Source organism: Lepisma saccharinum, chromosome 2 (assembly GCF_977018435.1).
Source record: "Lepisma saccharinum chromosome 2, izLepSacc3.1, whole genome shotgun sequence".
Taxonomy (NCBI): Eukaryota; Metazoa; Arthropoda; class Insecta; order Zygentoma; family Lepismatidae; genus Lepisma; species Lepisma saccharinum.
The window spans coordinates 157,540,977-157,563,021 of NC_139230.1; the positions used below are offsets into that span (position 1 = coordinate 157,540,977).

General features: G+C 38.5%; 1 protein-coding gene across 1 annotated transcript in view; it reads left to right on the forward strand.

Moving 5' to 3' along the window:
• LOC145983721 (histone-lysine N-methyltransferase NSD2-like) overlaps positions 1-22,045 on the forward strand; it is an 82,614-nt gene that overhangs the window by 32,708 nt on the left and 27,861 nt on the right. The window contains exons 7-9 of the mRNA XM_083116773.1: positions 291-441; positions 3,205-3,327; positions 17,754-17,893. Coding sequence (XP_082972899.1) covers positions 291-441; positions 3,205-3,327; positions 17,754-17,893 — 414 coding nt within the window. The remainder of the gene's footprint in view (positions 1-290; positions 442-3,204; positions 3,328-17,753; positions 17,894-22,045) is intronic.

Consider the following 22,045-nt stretch of genomic DNA (forward strand, 5'->3'; position numbering starts at 1 on the left):
ACAATTGAGGATCTGCTTGAAAGCAGTACTAGTTAGCTCTTGTCTCAACAGCCATAAAGCAGCATCAATGGGACACAATGCATCACCCAATGAATAGCTACCTGGCATGCCTTGGCCCCTCATCAGGCTATTTGCTCCCATGGAAAAATAATTGTTGAACCCACTTAAACATAGAGCAGAGTTTTATGGGTGTATTTATTTGGTAATGCATACGTGACTTTCTTCTAAATGTCATCGTAATTATGGGTGTATTGGTTTCTCATAATTTTTGTGTGTTTCATTTACTACAGGTGGTGGCCAGCTAAAATAATATTTCCAAGTGAAGTTCCACAAAACCTTAAAAATTCTGTACATTCCCAAGGTGACTTTGTAGTTTATTTCTTCGGTGATGGAACCTATGGTTGGGTAAATCAAGGGACAGTGTATCTCTATCAGCAAGGTGTAAGTTAGTTAGTTAGTTTTTTTTTTTAGTTTTTTTTTTAGATTCTCTCTATTTATGTAACATGTAGCTTTCATTGCTAAAGTAAAGATAGATTAACATGTTTCCCTTGAGGTTGCTTCCACTCACAGCTGACAATTTCCAACAGCTGGAGAAGAAACTGAAAGTGGGTGGTGGGTGTTGTCAAGTTTCAAGAATCACTCCCAAAATAACTAGTTTTGCATATATTAGGAAGTTATCAGTACATTTGGCCTGTGTCAGTGGTTCCAAAAGTGTGTACTGTGTCACCATGGGGTGCTGTGACTGGCTTACAGTGGTGCTGCAAAACTTTCCAATATTTTCACTGAAATGACACTTATTTGTTAGTCTAGACATGGTTTTAGAAAATGTTTGTGTTCTGCGAGTTACTCACTGTATAATACAATCAATACAAAATTTGTATAAAATTGTTTTACTTACGTGAGCGAGTATTGAATTTTGAAACTATGTTCTTCAGGTTCCTTTTCTTCTAGGCACAAATCATTTTATGCTGTGTCAAGAGTGTTAGAAGGATTAGGTTAAAAGATTTGGTTAAAAACACTTGTTAAAAACCAGGTCACAATTCCATTAAAACCCCCAGCTAAATATCTGGCTTCAAGATGTACCCCATTTTCTGTAAAACCTCTTCTCCCGGGATCCTATTAAACTGACTAGACACCTCATGTTGTTCAGCTTGCTCTGAAAGTTTACTCCTGACCAAGAAGTCGTAAAGGTTATCCCCCCCTTTCACCACTCTACCTTCCCCTACGTGCGTCACCAATCCAACTCAAACTCTCGTTCCACCTTGGTCGCATGAACCACTTCCGGAGTAACATGGAATCCCGTCTTACGATTTCCTTTCTTTGTTCTATCCCATTGTTTTAAAAATTTCACCCATCCCTCCTCTAAATTTCCATCATCTCTGTTCAATTTTTTACTTCTCCCCATGCAAATATTCGCGGTCTTGTAGACATTTCTATTCAATTTGTTGCCTTCTTTTCTAATAACCTCTTTCTTTATGATCTTATGTCCGCTTACGATTGTGTGTTCAGACAATCCAGTTTTGGGGACTCCCTCCCTGATGTCTGCCTTGTATTCCCCCCATCTTACACGCATACTTCTTCCTGTTTGTCCTATGTACTCTTTGTCACATTCACATTTAATCTATATACGCCTTTGGCTTCCTCAGGGTTTCCTTTCCCTTTTCCTCCTTTTTTATATTCAGTAAAATATTTCTCTATATTCTGTGGTGTTTTTGTCTCACATTGAATCTCATACTCTCAACCTGTTTTCTCAATTTTCTCTTATAACCCTTTCTTTCATGGGGAGACACTTCTATTTGGTACATCAAAAGAGTGAATTCCAGGTACAACTGTTTTTATTTTTTACACATCTCGGTAAAATATGAAAATATATGACCTGGTTCCAGAAGTCACCATAATGATCCTCTTGCTTGGGGCAAAAGTAAAAGCTTTAGGCCAAGGAAAATATAGTGCAAGGTTTGGAAGGTAAGGTAATGTAAAGTTCCCCATGCATGTAGCACTGTGCCATGAAGGCACATTTAGAGGATGTGGGGCTAGGCCCCACACGCATTCTCGAATCTCGGACATTTTGGAGGTGATGTGATCAGTACCATGGTCTGGCCACCTTTACTCCCCAGAGTTTCCCCTAGGTACCCACTGATTTGAGGCTGGGTGAGCCCCAGGCAGTCAGATGCCATCCTACTAGACAAAGAGGATTTGAAAATTATGAGGAGGGAAACATGCTGGGAGAAGACAGACCATTGTACTATGAAACAAATAATCATCACTAGCAAGTACAGACAACCTGTGTTACCATTCAGACTTGCATCTGTACTTACTCCTAGGATCTGTTCCAGTGGATGTGATTTGTGAAGCAAGTGTGGTTTATGTTTTTGTTGTAACTATGGCTGAACTGATACCAATGCCGCGAAGTGTGGGTGTCAGAAAGAATTGACTGCAATTTATTTATGGATACCAGTGAATACTTTTCTGCCATTCTGGTCTCTAGCAGGGTACATAAAAATGTCACACACTTTTGTTGAGTTTAATTATGCTGGATATCAGGTATATGAAATATGAAGTTTCTATTTATTTGTATTTGGAGTTTGTGATTGCATAACAAATATTTGGGTTTTGGTTTTCAGTCCACTTTATGCACAGATAAGCTAATTGTGACTGGACCTACAGTTTAAAGTGGGATCTGAACCACTATGTTCTTCCACCGAGTATCACACCCGGGACCCCTTGATTACATGGCAATCACATTATCACTACACATAAGAGGTATTTGAATTAAGTCCTAAAACTTTCCTGCTGACAAATGATGAATTCTCACAAACTTACCTGGTCGATAGCCCAACTGGTAATATTCTGATGTAATTCTTGAATATTTTAAAGGAAGACTGGTAAATTTATGCATATAACTGGAGTGAATTATCTTCACTCTAATATCAATCAATATTTGAACAACTTTTGTTACAATATTTTCATTTGTTACAATTTTCAAGCATCTGTTTTGGCATGAGTGAGAATCTGTATAAGTATAGGCTCTGTATAGTATTAGTTCAAAGTGGTATCCACTCATCTCTAATTGTAACATTTGTTTTTTGCATGTCAAACTAAGTTAAATGTTAGAGAAACTTAGAAGGTATAAACTTTTACATGCTTTTCAGTTTAAACATCCATTATAATAAACATTGTATACAATGTTAGGTTCTTTTGCAGGATGCAAAGAGCCAACATGTACATAAGGAATCTCGTTTTGGCATTGCCTTGCAACAGGCTGAAGTAGCATTAGAACAATGGAAGAAGAAGAAGGCATCTGCAGGGGCTTCGAAGTCCAAGGAGGTGAGTTTGCATAACTGCAGTCAAATATATTTGTCAAGAAATAAATCAAGAAGAGGTTTGAACAATGTTCAAAATATCAATACAGTGGAACTGAGAATTTACATTTTCTCACATTATACATTCAATCTTGATGATCCCAACATAGCAAAATGTAAGAAAATATTCCTCGATTTTAAATTAGCCCGCATTTTTGAAGTTTTTTTCAGCCTGGTTCCCTGAAAAATATATAATCAAGGTTCCAATGTATTAGCTAGTATGATTGATTGAGTTGGTTTTTTAAGTCCACTTCATCCACAGTAAAGCTAATTGGAACTAAACCTACAGTTTAAAGTGGGATTTGAACCACTATGTGCCTCCACCGGGTATCGAACCAATGTCCCCTTGATTACAAGGCGATGACGCTACCACTGCGCCATTGGAGAGGCCCTCTTTACAATTTCTGTTGCATTTTTTGATGTGAAAGAACAAAATATATTACTAGGCCATGTACCCAATATGGCCTAATTGTTACTTTTTAACAAACTCTTCACTGCACCCATGTTATTATTTGGAACCTGTTCCAATATTCAGTAAACATACAGATATGTTCCCTCTTTTGAATCTCACGATTAGTTTACTTTCCGACTTTGTACACCATTAGAAACAATCACAAACCTTAGGTAGGCCATCTTGGGTTCAGGTACCTTATATTTTATGATTCATATTCATACAAAAAGTAGGGCCTCCTCGATGGTGAAGTGGTAGCGTTGTCGCCTTGTAATCAAGGAGTCCCAGGTTCGAAACCCGGTGGAGGCACTTGGCACAGTGGTTCGGATCCCACTTTAAACTGTAGGTCCAGTCCTGATTAGCCTTACTGTGCATGAAGTGGACTTAAAACAACAAATCAATCAAACAATCATACAAAAAGTAATACAGTGGAACCCCAATTTTATGGTTTTCTAGCTAGTATGAATTCCAGGAATAATGTAGTAATTATTTCCACCGGGAGTCAATGTGAATTCTGCATTAATTTTGTTCATGAATGCCTGCTATGATTGAAACACACTTTTTTCCATAGTAAACAAAATTAATATATATTTTTTGTATTCTTTATTTTTGAGGATATCCTGATCTTTCATATCAAACATAAGAACTTGTGATGATCATTAGGGATTTCTAAGTTGTTATTTCATGTGCAGTTTAATTCTCAAACTGTACTAATTAATTGCTCAAGTACAGTATAAGAAGTGTCACATAAAATTTACTACCAATGTTTTTTAGTGACAAAATATTTTTGCAAGAAATATTCTCAAAAAATAAAGGGAAGAAATTGTGGAATTCAGGGCAACACAAGATAAACTGAGGCAATGTTAACAGTATGTGGTTTTCCATGGGTTCACTCAGAGGAGAAGTTATTTTGTCAAAATTCACACTAGAATTTTCTGAATATGCACTCTGCTCCATTGTTTATGTATGCCAAAGAAGAATATAATCGTACTTACAATTTAGAGCTTCCAGCTTATCTCCATGGTGGAGTGGTTTATCACAGCTGGCTACACCTCCAGAAGTCCCATGTTTGAATCCCTGCCTGGGCGTGGGTGTTCTTTGTGAGTGTCCCTTCATCAATTTCATCATATCATTACCCCATACTCATTTTCACGATTAACCGAAAGTGGCAGAAGAGCAAAGTAAAAAAATAAATAATAATAAATCAGTTAATCAGTCAATTTAGAGCTTCCTTCCTCAGTTGTTCTCAGTGTTTCAAAAATCGAACGCTTTCTCTTTCAAGGCACATCAACCAAACATGAACTACAACATACAGTAATAGAATGGGCTAGCTCAATAATGATAGAGGCATGCATATTTAGTTTTTGACTAAAACACGAAATGTGAAATTTTTTCATGTTTCTGAAAGGTGTGAGGTGCATTTTCCTACCCTGTTTTGTCACAAAATAATGCGAAATGAATGGCAAAATGCAAAATAGACTCTTAAACATGAAATTTAGAGTTTATTTACCAATGTGACACATTCTGAAGTTACAGTTATCCTGTGATTGATTAATTCTGCTGTAAATATTTGAGAGGCAAAAATGGACCCCTTTATACAGGAATAAACTTAATATTCTGGTAATGACAGAAATGTGCTATTAGAATGGATATGTTTATTTTGTGTAGTAAGTGCAGTTTTTAAATCAAATTTGGGATTATATTCACATTTTTTAAAACTAAAATGTAATTTTTATATACTGCATTTTCACTGCTATAACAGCGAAATTTTATTTATTTACCGCTATTGAACCCGAAATTGACTTGGTTTTTGTACAAACTTTTGCTTCTTATTTACCAAAAATATGTGCTTCTAATGATAGAAGAATGATAGTGAACCCAAAGAAGAGTAAATTAATGCATGTATCAAAGCAAGGATGTGAAGAGAGATTGGAAATTAAATGGCAAGGTGAACAGCTAGAACAAGTGAATAGATATGAATATTTGGGAACAATAATAACAGTCGATGGAAAAGTACAAGATGAAATAAATATCAGAGTTCTAAAAACAGACAAAATATATTACCAAATAAACAATACAATAGTGGGAAAATAGGAGGTACAAGAGAATAACAAATTAATTATTTATAAAACTATAATTGCACCAACTCTATGGCAGTGGTTCTCAACCTATTTCCTATCACGACCCCCTTTTATCACATCCTCTTGCCAGCGACCCCCATATGTAATTTCTGGTTTGTAATAAGTGTTTATGTGTGTAAGCATATACGCGTATACAACTCTGTGAAGAAGAACAAAAGATCCCAAACGAAACCAATCCCTTTCCAATTGTCGACAAAATCATTTCTCCATTGTTGATTTATTAACAAATACAGGGCAGCTATTGCGAATTGGTGCTTAGCCTTTGTAATTACCTCGGCACTGCCGATAAAATAATCAATTGTTTACAAATATAGCTGCTGCAACCTCAATGCTTCTCCTCCAAAACAATGTCAAGATTTCCCATTGTTAAAGATTGCAGACTTTTACCTTCCCATTCTGGGTTCTTTATTGTTCAAGCAAGTTTCTTCAACTGTAGTTGAAATATAATGACATCTATCATTGAGTTCAGTCAGTTCTTCTGTCTGCGTCGCCAGTTTTGTGGGCACAAACACAGCTAATACACAGGTGTTGCAGTGTTGTCGGTTGACTTGTGATATTGTGTACTGTAGCGTCATGATTTGAATTCTGTGCTATTAATGAAAAATCAAAATGGATAAGTTCCTTCAAAGACCTGGAAGTCTTGTTCCGCAGATGATGAACCATCAAAAAGACAGTAGGTCAGAAGATACGATGAATCGTATTTGAGGTTTGGTTTCATGGTACTTGGAAATCAGCTGCAGTGTGTGCTGTGTAATGAACTGTTGTCTGCTGAAAGTATGAAGTCTTCCAAGATGTTACGGCACTTGCAATCTAAACATCCTTCGGTGAAAGATAAACCGCTCAAATTTTTCCAACGCAAACTCTCTGTACTTCATAATCAGAAGTTAACCATCACCCACATGACCAATGTTAGTCAAAAATCACTTCAAGCATCATATCAAGTGTCTCTGAGAATTGCCAAAAAAGGCAAACGACATACTATTGCAGAAGATTTGATTCTTCCTTGTGCACTTGATATAGTGTCAACAATGATCAACCCCGAAGAGGCTATGAAAATATCAAAGATTCCATTGTCGAATGATACAGTGGCAAGGCGTATTTCTGATCTGGCCCAAAATGTTTGTGACCAGCTGAAGGAGAAGATAGAAAAAAGTGAATTTATTTCTATTCAACTGGACGAGTCGACAGATGTAACAAATTGTGCTCAGTTCTTGTGTTTCATCCGATTCCAATTGACTGAATATGTGGAAGAGGATATATTGTTGTTCTGCAAACAGTTGCTTCAACATACAACTGGTGGATCTTTATATCAGATTTTTCTTGAGGCTACAAGTCCATTTGAAATAGAATGGGAAAAGTGTATTTCAATCTGCAGCAATGGTGTCAAGGCCTTACTTAACTGGTAAGAAGATTGGGCTTGTGGAAAGACTGAGATCTATCATGCCAAATGTGAAATAGGTGCATTGTTTCCTACATCAGCAAGCCCTAGCCGCGAAGAGAATGCCAGATGAGCTTCTTCAGGTTCTGCATGATGCTGTCAGAATTGTTAATTATGTGAAGAGCCGCCCATTGCAGTGTCGACTGTTAGAAAAATTGTGCGAGGAAATGGGTTCCATCCACAAAAAAAACTATACTGCACACCGAGGTAAGGTGGTTATCATGCGGAAAGGTGTTGAATATATTGTTTGAACTGTGCTCGGAATTGTTACCGTTTTTACAGGAATCCAATCCCCAACTAGCTGAATTTTTTACCTCTGAAACATGGCTGCTTCAGCTGGCTTATCTGGCTGACATCTTCACTCATCTAAATGACTTAAATTTGACCTTGCAAGGATGGGACAAAACCATTTTATTTGTTCAAGACATAGTAAATGCTTTTCAGAAGAAATTAGGAGTTTGGGCATCCAGAGTCGAAACCCACAATTTTGAAAATTTTCCTCTGACTTAAGACTTTATTTCAACTTGCGATTATTCTTTTGACATACAGACTCTGTCCAGATTAATGTGCAAACATCAAGAAGGGCTTCAAGAACAGTTGGTAGAAAATATTCCCTTTGATGAAAATGCTTGTTCAAGATGGATACGAGGCGCATGTCAAGAAAAATGGCTGATAATTTTTTACGTGGGGTTGGCAATACTGATGAAGTTGCTAGTATTCTGTGCTTGCAACAGAGATAGAATCGTCAGAATGGGGTTGCAGTAAGGTGAAATGGCTGCCGTAATACAAAATCCCGCCAAATGTGAAGTGAGATCTGTCATATGATTTCTGGATGCCAATGGACAGAATGCAGCTGACATCCATCAGGAATTGTGTGCCATTTATGGACCGACAGTGATGAGTGAAGGGGGAAGGTCAGGCAATGGTGCAGAGAGTTTCGGGACGGTCATGTCCATGATGATGAGCATAGAGGAAGGCCTAGTGTTCAGACGGTCCATCTGGTGGAACGCGTTAACGAGAAAGTGCATTCCAGTCGCCAGTTCACAATATCGGAACTCGCCAAAGAGTTTCCAGAAGTGTCTGCGAACTTAGTGCATCAAATTGTGACTGACAACCTGGGGTATCACAAAGTGTGTGCGAGGTGGGTACCAAAAATGTTGACAGATGCTCACAAAGAGCAAAGAAGGACAGCTGCACATGATTTTTTGGCCCGCTGTGTGGAGGATGGGGATGACCTCTTTTCGCACAAAGTGATGGGGGATAAAACTTAGATATTGTACGCCACTGAGGAGTTGAACCAGCAGTCAATGCAATGGCGGCACTCTGGTTCTCTTAAAGCGAAGAAATTCAAACAAACACCATCAGTTCACAAAATCATGGCAACCATGTTTTGGGACCAAAAGGGTGTGATTTTTGTGGAATTCTTGGAACTAGGATGAACAATTACAGCAGAGGTGTATTGCAAAACACTGAATAATCTGTGACGTGCCATCCAAAATCGGCAGAGAGGAATGCTACTCTCTGGATATTTGAAGCTATCCACTACCCTCAACTCTTCTGTGTCAATCTTTATTCTTGGTTAATTTCTGGCTCTGTTTGTTGTTGTTATTAGTACCTCGCTCTTTTCTGCACTGAATTTCATTCCTGCTCTTCTGATTTCCTCATTCCAACTATCAAGCTGTCTCTGTACTTCTTCTTACCTGTTTCCCCATACTCAGTCATCAGCGAACAACAGGGCCTTCATTTCTTCCTCCCCTACCTTCTTCCCCACGTCTTCGTTAATTGCATCCATTGTAATTATGAAGAGCAGTTGGGAAAGAGCACTTCCCTGTTTTAGTCCATTACTTATACTGAACCACCACTCCTTTCTTCCCACTGGTGTCTTCACACAGCTGTGGTCGGCCTTGTATGTGCTCTTCACTCTTCCTCGACTCCTTTCTCTCTTAGAGCCTTCCAAATCTTTCTGTCCATGATATTGTATGCCTTTTCTATATCTAGGAATGCCATAATACTGGGATCAAGCATTTGAATTTTTTTTATCAATGGTTACCACTTTTCACATGGTTTTCATACAACACATAACAAATTTGAGTGCTCTAAAATATATTTTTTACTGGGATGCATTAGCCCCCAAAGTTTGAAGAAAGTGATATCTTCACTTCTTTACTATTTCTTGCAGCCCTAGCTAAAACAGGATTTTGTTTGACATTTTTAATATTTAAACTTCCATAGTGGCTCATGAGAAATACTTGATAACTAGGCCTCAGATTTTTGTTTTTTTTCCTTTGCAGGTAAATACAAAATAAGTTATGTCAGCATTTTATTAAAAAAGGCAACAACTTGTGACATTTTATAGTGCCTAAAATAACATATTTTGCTTGGTACAACCTATTTTACATTTAAGAGCCTAAAACAAACCTTTTTTTTAGGTCTTTATATATTTTTCAAGGTTTTTCAGGATTTTTACCTCACACAGAGGTATTTATTTACTCAGTTTGGTACCGAACAAATTCAATGATTAACGTGTTTGAAACATACATTCTGTGGATTTTCCTGCCTTTAATGTCCATGATGTTTTCTTCAAAGCTCTAAACAAAGCAAAATGTCTGGTGCCACTTTTACCTGTATGATCTAAAGTGTAAACTTCTGATCTGCGTGGTTTTGCTCACTTTTGTGTTACTTTGGTGCTTTGTGGCATTTACGTCTTGGAAACTAACATTTCAGTATTCAAGTTTACACCACTGACTATGTTTTTGTTGAATGATCATTTTGAGCATATAAGATGATCCTCACAGACCAGAGGCAGAGTTTGACTTTGGATAATATGAAAAAGATTGTTATGTATTCATGGTGACCACTGTGGGCTATGATAAAATTCAAATATAATTTCCAGTTTTCAAGGGTAATTAAGAATTAATAAAACTTTTCACATCTACGGAGAAAAATTCGTGCAGAATTCCTGGAGCCAATTAATTAGTCATGCAGAATTCCCAGAATTCAAGAAATACCCGATGAGTAGCCACCCTGGTATTGTGCAGCTCTTCACATCAACAAGTAACTTTTGCTAACAGCACAAGTATAGTATTACAATAATTTGTGGATAGTTTTGAAAATTTGGTTAGAAAATTAATATTTGATTTGTTGTACATATCTATTAAAATTTCTTACCGTTTTTAAAATGATTGTACCTGATCAGTATTTTTCAGGAATTTTGAACCATTTTAAGTTTTCTGGAACGTAAATCAGGATTTTTCAAGCCTAATTTAAGATTTTTAGAACCTATTTTATGATTTTTAGAGACTATTTTAGGAACCTAAAGGCATACTTTTTAGAACCTAAAAATCCGAGGTCTATTAATAACCCACAATAGTATGAAACTGAGAAAAATGCAGGTGAAAGTTCATCCATTACATTGTGGCATATGGGTTACCCAGACAGTGGCATAGCAACATATCGTGAGGCCCTGGTCAAGAATATAATGTGATACCCCCATCCTATCATTAAATTTGATATCTCAATGTGATCGATACAAAATTCTCAGGGATATGTCAACAATTTGTCATATTTAAATAATAATAATAATTAATTACTGACAAGAATGATATTTAATAATTTCACTCACCCTAAAAATGCCTTTGTCGGTTTTCCGGGAGCTGAAGTCTAAAACTGTAGGACAGACCTGTACCCAGGGAAGAGGCCATGGTGGCCATGAAATATTATAATGTGAAGATATTAAAACCTATGAAAACAACATTGACTATATTTTCACATTGTGCATGAATTTATATTTCGTCCTTGCATATAGAGATAGAATCGTCAGAATGGGGTTGCGTATGTGCGAGTAGCAGTAAGGTGAAATGGCTGCCGTAATACAAAATCCCGCCAAATGTGAAGTGAGATCTGTCATATGATTTCTGGATGCCAATGGACAGAATGCAGCTGACATCCATCAGGAATTGTGTGCCATTTATGGACCGACAGTGATGAGTGAAGGGGGAAGGTCAGGCAATGGTGCAGAGAGTTTCGAGACGGTCATGTCCATGATGATGAGCATAGAGGAAGGCCTAGTGTTCAGACGGTCCATCTGGTGGAACGCGTTAACGAGAAAGTGCATTCCAGTCGCCAGTTCACAATATCGGAACTCGCCAAAGAGTTTCCAGAAGTGTCTGCGAACTTAGTGCATCAAATTGTGACTGACAACCTGGGGTATCACAAAGTGTGTGCGAGGTGGGTACCAAAAATGTTGACAGATGCTCACAAAGAGCAAAGAAGGACAGCTGCACATGATTTTTTGGCCCGCTGTGTGGAGGATGGGGATGACCTCTTTTCGCACAAAGTGATGGGGGATAAAACTTAGATATTGTACGCCACTGAGGAGTTGAAGCAGCAGTCAATGCAATGGCAGCACTCTGGTTCTCCTAAAGCGAAGAAATTCAAACAAACACCATCAGTTCACAAAATCATGGCAACCATGTTTTGGGACCAAAAGGGTGTGATTTTTGTGGAATTCTTGGAACTAGGATGAACAATTACAGCAGAGGTGTATTGCAAAACACTGAATAATCTGTGACGTGCCATCCAAAATCGGCAGAGAGGAATGCTACTCTCTGGATATTTGAAGCTATCCACTACCCTCAACTCTTCTGTGTCAATCTTTATTCTTGGTTAATTTCTGGCTCTGTTTGTTGTTGTTATTAGTACCTCGCTCTTTTCTGCACTGAATTTCATTCCTGCTCTTCTGATTTCCTCATTCCAACTATCAAGCTGTCTCTGTACTTCTTCTTACCTGTTTCCCCATACTCAGTCATCAGCGAACAACAGGGCCTTCATTTCTTCCTCCCCTACCTTCTTCCCCACGTCTTCGTTAATTGCATCCATTGTAATTATGAAGAGCAGTTGGGAAAGAGCACTTCCCTGTTTTAGTCCATTACTTATACTGAACCACCACTCCTTTCTTCCCACTGGTGTCTTCACACAGCTGTGGTCGGCCTTGTATGTGCTCTTCACTCTTCCTCGACTCCTTTCTCTCTTAGAGCCTTCCAAATCTTTCTGTCCATGATATTGTATGCCTTTTCTATATCTAGGAATGCCATAATACTGGGATCAAGCATTTGAATTTTTTTTATCAATGGTTACCACTTTTCACATGGTTTTCATACAACACATAACAAATTTGAGTGCTCTAAAATATATTTTTTACTGGGATGCATTAGCCCCCAAAGTTTGAAGAAAGTGATATCTTCACTTCTTTACTATTTCTTGCAGCCCTAGCTAAAACAGGATTTTGTTTGACATTTTTAATATTTAAACTTCCATAGTGGCTCATGAGAAATACTTGATAACTAGGCCTCAGATTTTTGTTTTTTTTCCTTTGCAGGTAAATACAAAATAAGTTATGTCAGCATTTTATTAAAAAAGGCAACAACTTGTGACATTTTATAGTGCCTAAAATAACATATTTTGCTTGGTACAACCTATTTTACATTTAAGAGCCTAAAACAAACCTTTTTTTTAGGTCTTTATATATTTTTCAAGGTTTTTCAGGATTTTTACCTCACACAGAGGTATTTATTTACTCAGTTTGGTACCGAACAAATTCAATGATTAACGTGTTTGAAACATACATTCTGTGGATTTTCCTGCCTTTAATGTCCATGATGTTTTCTTCAAAGCTCTAAACAAAGCAAAATGTCTGGTGCCACTTTTACCTGTATGATCTAAAGTGTAAACTTCTGATCTGCGTGGTTTTGCTCACTTTTGTGTTACTTTGGTGCTTTGTGGCATTTACGTCTTGGAAACTAACATTTCAGTATTCAAGTTTACACCACTGACTATGTTTTTGTTGAATGATCATTTTGAGCATATAAGATGATCCTCACAGACCAGAGGCAGAGTTTGACTTTGGATAATATGAAAAAGATTGTTATGTATTCATGGTGACCACTGTGGGCTATGATAAAATTCAAATATAATTTCCAGTTTTCAAGGGTAATTAAGAATTAATAAAACTTTTCACATCTACGGAGAAAAATTCGTGCAGAATTCCTGGAGCCAATTAATTAGTCATGCAGAATTCCCAGAATTCAAGAAATACCCGATGAGTAGCCACCCTGGTATTGTGCAGCTCTTCACATCAACAAGTAACTTTTGCTAACAGCACAAGTATAGTATTACAATAATTTGTGGATAGTTTTGAAAATTTGGTTAGAAAATTAATATTTGATTTGTTGTACATATCTATTAAAATTTCTTACCGTTTTTAAAATGATTGTACCTGATCAGTATTTTTCAGGAATTTTGAACCATTTTAAGTTTTCTGGAACGTAAATCAGGATTTTTCAAGCCTAATTTAAGATTTTTAGAACCTATTTTATGATTTTTAGAGACTATTTTAGGAACCTAAAGGCATACTTTTTAGAACCTAAAAATCCGAGGTCTATTAATAACCCACAATAGTATGAAACTGAGAAAAATGCAGGTGAAAGTTCATCCATTACATTGTGGCATATGGGTTACCCAGACAGTGGCATAGCAACATATCGTGAGGCCCTGGTCAAGAATATAATGTGATACCCCCATCCTATCATTAAATTTGATATCTCAATGTGATCGATACAAAATTCTCAGGGATATGTCAACAATTTGTCATATTTAAATAATAATAATAATTAATTACTGACAAGAATGATATTTAATAATTTCACTCACCCTAAAAATGCCTTTGTCGGTTTTCCGGGAGCTGAAGTCTAAAACTGTAGGACAGACCTGTACCCAGGGAAGAGGCCATGGTGGCCATGAAATATTATAATGTGAAGATATTAAAACCTATGAAAACAACATTGACTATATTTTCACATTGTGCATGAATTTATATTTCGTCCTTGCATATAGAGATAGAATCGTCAGAATGGGGTTGCGTATGTGCGAGTAGCAGTAAGGTGAAATGGCTGCCGTAATACAAAATCCCGCCAAATGTGAAGTGAGATCTGTCATATGATTTCTGGATGCCAATGGACAGAATGCAGCTGACATCCATCAGGAATTGTGTGCCATTTATGGACCGACAGTGATGAGTGAAGGGGGAAGGTCAGGCAATGGTGCAGAGAGTTTCGAGACGGTCATGTCCATGATGATGAGCATAGAGGAAGGCCTAGTGTTCAGACGGTCCATCTGGTGGAACGCGTTAACGAGAAAGTGCATTCCAGTCGCCAGTTCACAATATCGGAACTCGCCAAAGAGTTTCCAGAAGTGTCTGCGAACTTAGTGCATCAAATTGTGACTGACAACCTGGGGTATCACAAAGTGTGTGCGAGGTGGGTACCAAAAATGTTGACAGATGCTCACAAAGAGCAAAGAAGGACAGCTGCACATGATTTTTTGGCCCGCTGTGTGGAGGATGGGGATGACCTCTTTTCGCACAAAGTGATGGGGGATAAAACTTAGATATTGTACGCCACTGAGGAGTTGAAGCAGCAGTCAATGCAATGGCAGCACTCTGGTTCTCCTAAAGCGAAGAAATTCAAACAAACACCATCAGTTCACAAAATCATGGCAACCATGTTTTGGGACCAAAAGGGTGTGATTTTTGTGGAATTCTTGGAACTAGGATGAACAATTACAGCAGAGGTGTATTGCAAAACACTGAATAATCTGTGACGTGCCATCCAAAATCGGCAGAGAGGAATGCTACTCTTTGGAATTTTTTTGATCCATGACAACGCCTGCCCACACACAGCTGCTCTTACTGTTGAGACAATTCAGAGATTTCGATGGAACTATTCAATCATCCCCCTTACAGCCCCGACATTGCCCTGAGCGATTTCTTTCTTTTTCTTCATCTGAAAAAGTGGCTTGCATCGAAGCGTTTCAATGACAGTGACATGCTCAAGACATCAGTTCTGGACTGGCTGCACTCTCAGGTGGCAGATTTTTACGCAGAGGGTATATGGAAGCTTGTGCCACGCTATCAGAAATGTCTGGAGGTTAATGGTGACTACGTCAAAAAATAGCCAAGGTATGTACTTGTTTATCAATCAGAATAAATTTATTTTATCATTTTCTTGTTTTTTAAAAAATATCGGCCCTTTTTTTTTTTTACATGCACCTCATATTAAATCCCTTCGTTGAAGAGGCCATCAAAATAGCCAATCTAAGCCCACAACTTCTTGATGAACTGAACAAATTATCGTGCGACAAATCTTTGCAACTGGCATTCTGTAATGAAGACCTGGACAAGTTCTGGCTGAAGGGAAGAGAAGAATATCCTGGTCTGGTATCTGCTGCTTTAAAAATCATAATTCCCTTTCCTACATCGTATCTGTGCGAAAGTGGTTTCTCTCCCATGGTAAGCATTAAAACAAAGACAGGTCAATCCATAGTTCAGCACCCCCTGGAGATAGAAGTTTGAAACCTTCAATGGAGAAGTGGGATAGTCTTAGAAGTGCAATGTATGGTTGCTCAAAATCCAAAATGTGTTTAGAAGGTAACAAGAGAAAAACATAGGAAGCTTTACTTTTTAGCATGCCGTCGTATATATACTGTATTGCAGAGGTATTTCAGGATTTTAGTGTTGTTGATTGACATTCCAAATTACAGTTTGCAGAATTTTAACACAAAATATTAGTAAGAAATGAAATTAGGCATACCATATTTAATGCAAAATATTGAATTTTTCACGAGTTTTGTATCTCTTAAACCAATTGAATGTCAAACTCAAAATTTTTACTGAAGTTACTTATCACAGAGTACTGTATTGTGTACAAATTTCAGATTTTTAAACAACTGCCCACCAGAGATATTTAACCCTGTACTTTAAATTTTTAACAAAAAGTACATGTTTATGGCCCTGTAGAAAAAAAGGATTAAAGTCTCGAAGCTTCAAATAATTTTGACACACACTATTGGTACACAGGTACTTGCACAAAAAAAAATCAAGTTTTAAACAAACTGCCTTCCCCCTAAAAAAATGTCCAAAAATGACATTTTGAGTGATTAGGATACATAATTTTGACCTTAAAATGTATTGTGAAGGAATAATATTGAGGATATTGTAGCCTATAATGTGCTTAACATCACAGATTTTGTCTCATTGTCCTAGGGTCACCTTGTAATCAAGGGGTCTTGGGTTTGATACCCCGTGGAGGCACATAGTGGTTCAGATCCCCCTTTAAACTGTAGGTCCAGTACCGATTAGCCTTACTGTGCATAAAGTGGACTTAAAACACTAAATCAATCAATCAATCATTGTCCTAGGACTTACCAGAGCTGAGAAAGAAAAGTTGCCGCTGATGCTTACAAATGAAGAAAATGACGCACGCCATGATAAAAAAATGACTGCCATCTTCAAATCGGTGATACTAAAAATAAAATAACAGTGGTTCTGAACTGTCAACATATGAGGCTCGCACCACGCAAAATATATACTTTTTTAAAAAATTGTCAAGCAACCATCTTGTAGCACTTGATATGGATTGACCCAGAACAGAAACCGCTTGTCAGTTGAGAATGACTTGATAATGTGCGTCACGAAAATTGAACCAGACATTGCCGCACTAGTGAAATCACACCAGGCTCAGGTTTCACACTAGCCTTCATTTTGCATTGTATTTCAATATGCAGTTTTTGTTGTATTTGTATTTTTCTTGTATTTCACTAGTTTCATACCTCTTTTATTTGAATCATTTTTTAAACGAATCTTCATCTGTTAAAAAAATATTTAATATTTTTTTCTATATTTAACCATAAGTATAGAAATAAAATTATATCTATCAAAATAAATTCAAAATAATTTAAAATAATATTTTTTCCGCTACTAGACCCTAATTACATTTATCTTTTCACCTCCCTTCGCGACCCCCATGAAATCCTCTCATGACCCCCCTAGGGGTTGCGACCCCCAGGTTGAGAAACCCTGCTCTATGGCATAGAAAGCTTAACACTCCAAAATAAGCATAAAATTAGATTAACAGCAACAGAGATGAAATACCTCAGAAGAGTGGTAGGGGAAACCAGACAAGATTAGGGAACAGCTTCAAGTAGAATCAATTAAAGAGGTAATAGAGAGGACATTAGGCTGGAATGGTCATGTCATCAGAATGGGAGAAGAAAGAAAACCGAAGCAAGACCAGAAGGAAGGAGAGGAAGAGGAAGACCTCGGATAGAATGGGAACAATACCTGTCAGAGATGATTACTAAAAGAGGGAAGACACTAATGGAAGTTAAGAGATTGGCACAAGATAAGAAGAGTTTTAGCAGATGGCTGAAGGACCCTGATGCCTAACAACACGAAGGAGAAGAAGAAGAAGAAGTTACCTAGAATCTATTAAGTATTTTTAAATTAATGTCTATTTCATTATTTTCAGAAACCACCACCATATGTGAAGATAAAGACAAATAAACCAGTTCCACCAGTTCGTCTGTGTAAAGTGTCACTACCTTCTGCATGTGAATGTGATCCAGATTCTGAAAACCCATGTGGACCTGATAGTGGATGTGTGAACAGGTAAACTGCACCTAATTTCTTCCCTCCATTTATAACTCTTAATTGCAATGTATTTAATTCAAAAGAGCATGCATTATATAGTATGGCTTAACTGAATTACTCTTATGTCAGTACTGTTCCAATTTCCTACCATTATCAGTACCAATACTCGTTCACTGTAACAATTTAAAGTTCAAAATACAGTGGAATCCCAATTATATGTTCTGCATTTTACCTTTCCAGCTTAATACAATGGAGAGTCAAATAAAAACTGTAATTTGTTTTTGTTTCTTATCTAGTAGATTCCTGTATGTAAGGTTGCACAAGTTTGCTGCATTTTAGCAGAGACCTATTGCTGATCTACATATATTTTCAACTTTGAGTTAGTGCCTGTATTTCTTAAGAAGAATATGTATTTAGGGTCCACATGCAGTCACTGTGAACTGAGTCCATTGTCAAACTTTCTCCTCCATTAGTAAACTTGGTGGTGTGGTAAGCATGCACAGAGATAATGTAATGAATTTTCATTTGCTGAGAAATTTTCTGCTTTTCTGCTGGGTTGAAATGGAAGTGAACAGAAGAATCATGAATAAGAAATGCTACTATTCAGGATGTTCACTCTTAAGCCAGCTGCAAAGCAGTTATGTCCGTTACCTTTTGCTCTTTTATCTCCTTGGTGGCTGGGCACATTAGGGAGTCCTAGCCTTACAATCTCACCACTGGTGGTCACAGATTTGAGCCCTGAGGTGGACATGGGTGATCTTTGTGAGTGTCCCATCACAAATTTCATCTTCATGGTAGTATTTGTGCTCGTGTTTCCTGAGGGTCTGTCCAATGGCATTGTGGTACACCCACCACCTTGTAAACAAGGGGTCCCGGGTTATTGCTTGAATGTCACATATTGCAATCCTAATAATATATTTATTACATCTAGGACATTTGTCTGCATGACCAATACAGTGGAACCTCAATTTTACGTTTTTCAGGGGAACAAGCTGAAAGAACTTAAAATTAGGGCTGAACCAATACCACTTTGAACCGATACCGATACCCACTGATACTGATACTTGTATAATTTCAATTTAAAATATAAAAGGCTAGTTATGTGAATTAGTAAACTTAATTTAAGGAGAGAATGAAAACTTACCAGTCTCTTGCTTCTATATCAGGCGATCGACTTCAGTACAGTGATATCCCGACGTGACTTTGCTTTTAATATAACATACTACAGGGTGACAATTAATGAACTATATGAAATAAAACCGTCATAATTTCTGAACGGTTCGCATGATGACGTCCAAACTGCGTGGCTGGCCACAGGGCATGATGGGAATTCGTATGCGTAAGCACACGCAACGTGTTGATGTCGGCCATTTGCAAGTGAAAATGTTCTGCAGGAGTATTTTGGGGACCGCATTCTGGCTCTGGGATACCCAGAGGCCACTGGAAGGGGGCTATGTTAAGGACAAGGTGTACAGAAATAACCCCAAAACCATTGCCAAGCTGAAAACTGCCATTCAGGAGGTCATCAATGTTTCGACACTTCAGTGGGTCATGCAGAATTGCGTGGCTGGCCACAGGGCATGATGGGAATTCGTATGCGTAAGCACATGCAACGTGTTGATGTCGGCCATTTGCAAGTGAAAATGTCCTGCAGGAGTATTTTGGGGACCGCATTCTGGCTCTGGGGTACCCAGAGGCCACTGGAAGGGGCTATGTTAAGGACAAGGTGTACAGAAATAACCCCAAAACCATTGCCAAGCTGAAAACTGCCATTCAGGAGGTCATCAATGTTTCGTCACTTCAGTGGGTCATGCAGAATTTTGCTGTTCGTCTGCCCCACATCATCGCCAGAGATGGCAGACATATCGAACATGTCATAACCTAAATCCGAATGTCTGTAGTGCTGTTTACATGTGCAATACAGTTTGTGTACTACGTGGTTTGTCACTAATTTCCGTTTTATTTCATATAGTTCATTAATTGTCACCCTGTACCTGCAAATGATTTCTAAAAAAATAAATGTATAGTTTTATCACTTGGCGTGGAAGGAAATCCAAACCCATCACTACACTTTCCAGAAAGTAAGTGCCATCAACTGTCCTTCAAAGAAAATTATTCCCTTGTCGTGTTCCCTGTGCTGCCAAGACACGCCTGTTGAAACCCAGTTATCCAGGTCGAGACAAACAAAAGTCTAAAGTTGGAAACGAAAAGGGGGATTAGCACAGGTGTTTGCATTTCCAGGAAAATGCTACTTACTATGTCTGAGACACGTCAACCACTCACATGGGCGATGACTGTTTTGACTGCGGGAGGTCTCTAAAGAGAGAGATGTCCACAATACACCAGGTGCCTCGTTGGCTACCAGAACCTCATTGGGATTATTGTTACACGACGACATCTGTGGGAACAAAGCCTGGTAGACTTCAAAGGAACTCCTATGGGGATAATTTCACTTTACCCTTCATTTGCAAGATTACTTGACCATGAGTCTTAACTGCGTATGGATCTTTATGTCACGTACTTGCTGTTCATGGAAACTTGAGCACAGGTTCATTAAACAAAATGCACAATATTTTCTTCTTCTTTTTTTTTTTTTTCAAAACCAAAGGTAAGTTGGAAAGCTGAACGAACCTTTGAAAAGGAACAAATTTTTATTTTGACAGAGCTTCTACCGACTCAATAACAATGGTATCGGCTAGTATCAGAGCAAAAATATCAACCGATACCAATACATCAGTATCGGCTCAGCCCTACTTAAAATGCTGGAAAATGTAAAATCGAGGAAAATGTTGGCATGTTCTTGACATCAAGATTGAGTGTATGATGCGGGAAAATGTAAAATCCGGGAATGTAAAATCAGGGCTGCACTGTATTTGCTTCCTTAGAACAAGTTTTGTCAGAAGGTTGTTCACTTTATATCCGACCATGTTTGACGGGAACTCACCTTAAGAGATACTATGCTGCCACCACCGATCATGTTCTTTTGGACCCCCAGCATTGTGGACTATTGCCCGGCATCGCAGTTTCCATTGCAGCAAACTCCAGCGCAGGACACGCATGAGAATTCTGTCCCACTCCTCCCTGCAAGCTTTCCATAGACCATCCAGGGTGCGTGGGCGGTGATGTTGAAGACCTCGTTTCAACAGTCCAAATGCGCAAAAATCCATTGGACTGGCAACTTCACAGGAATGTCTTCAAACGAAATGACACGAATTCCTAATTCCTCTGCCATTTTCTGATAAAAACGTAGTGATGTTCTGGTGGTATGACTCGAAGCCTTGTCCATATGGATCATCACCTGGTTCTCGTCCATTCCATACAATTGTGGGATGTCTCTCCGATAGGTGTCAGAATGGAGTCTTGGAAGTATCTGGCATTCACTTTCACGTTTTTGTCCACCTTGCATATCATCAACTTACCCTCATATCCGAATCCCGTCACAACCATATAGCCATGAGGGAAACTTTCCCTGCACTGACGAACAAAGTTGCTGCACCCCTTGCCGTCAATGTCACGGTATGTGATCGCCCGAATGTGACCACCAGCAGTGAGATGGACATATGATTCATCCATTGTGACAACTTTCTTCCATTTGGAACCCGCCAGGTACTTTTCATACAGTTTCCTGCAGTTCGTCTTACGTTCAGCAATGTGACACGGTAGAAGGTGGTGTACACGGGCCTTCCACACACACTTCAACCTGAGGTGCTTGCGAATTGTTTTGTTCACAGTTGACGGTGCGAGGTGAATTCTGTGGGCCATATCACATTGAGTCGGGGGATTTTCTTGGCATGCCAATTAACAGACCCCCCTTAGCACTACGGGTGCTTGCAGCCCTTCTCCTGGTGGTTTTCGTGGGTGAATGTTTCGCAAGGAGAGCCTGTTGTGTGTAACGGGCCACAGTAGCTTTTGCAGTAGTCACCCCAAGTGTTAACCCATTCTCCCGACACTGTTTCACAATGTGTACATATGAAAACTTAGCATGAAAAAGGGCCATTACGTAACCCTCCCAATACCGGTTGATTTTTGGCGCTGTTTGATAACATTCACTACCAACACTTGCGCACCTACAAGATCAGACACAACACTGCTCCCACCAGCAGACCCATAGTTCCAGCATGATACGCCAGGTGGCAGCACCGAATCGACAATGGTCGGATATAAAGCTAA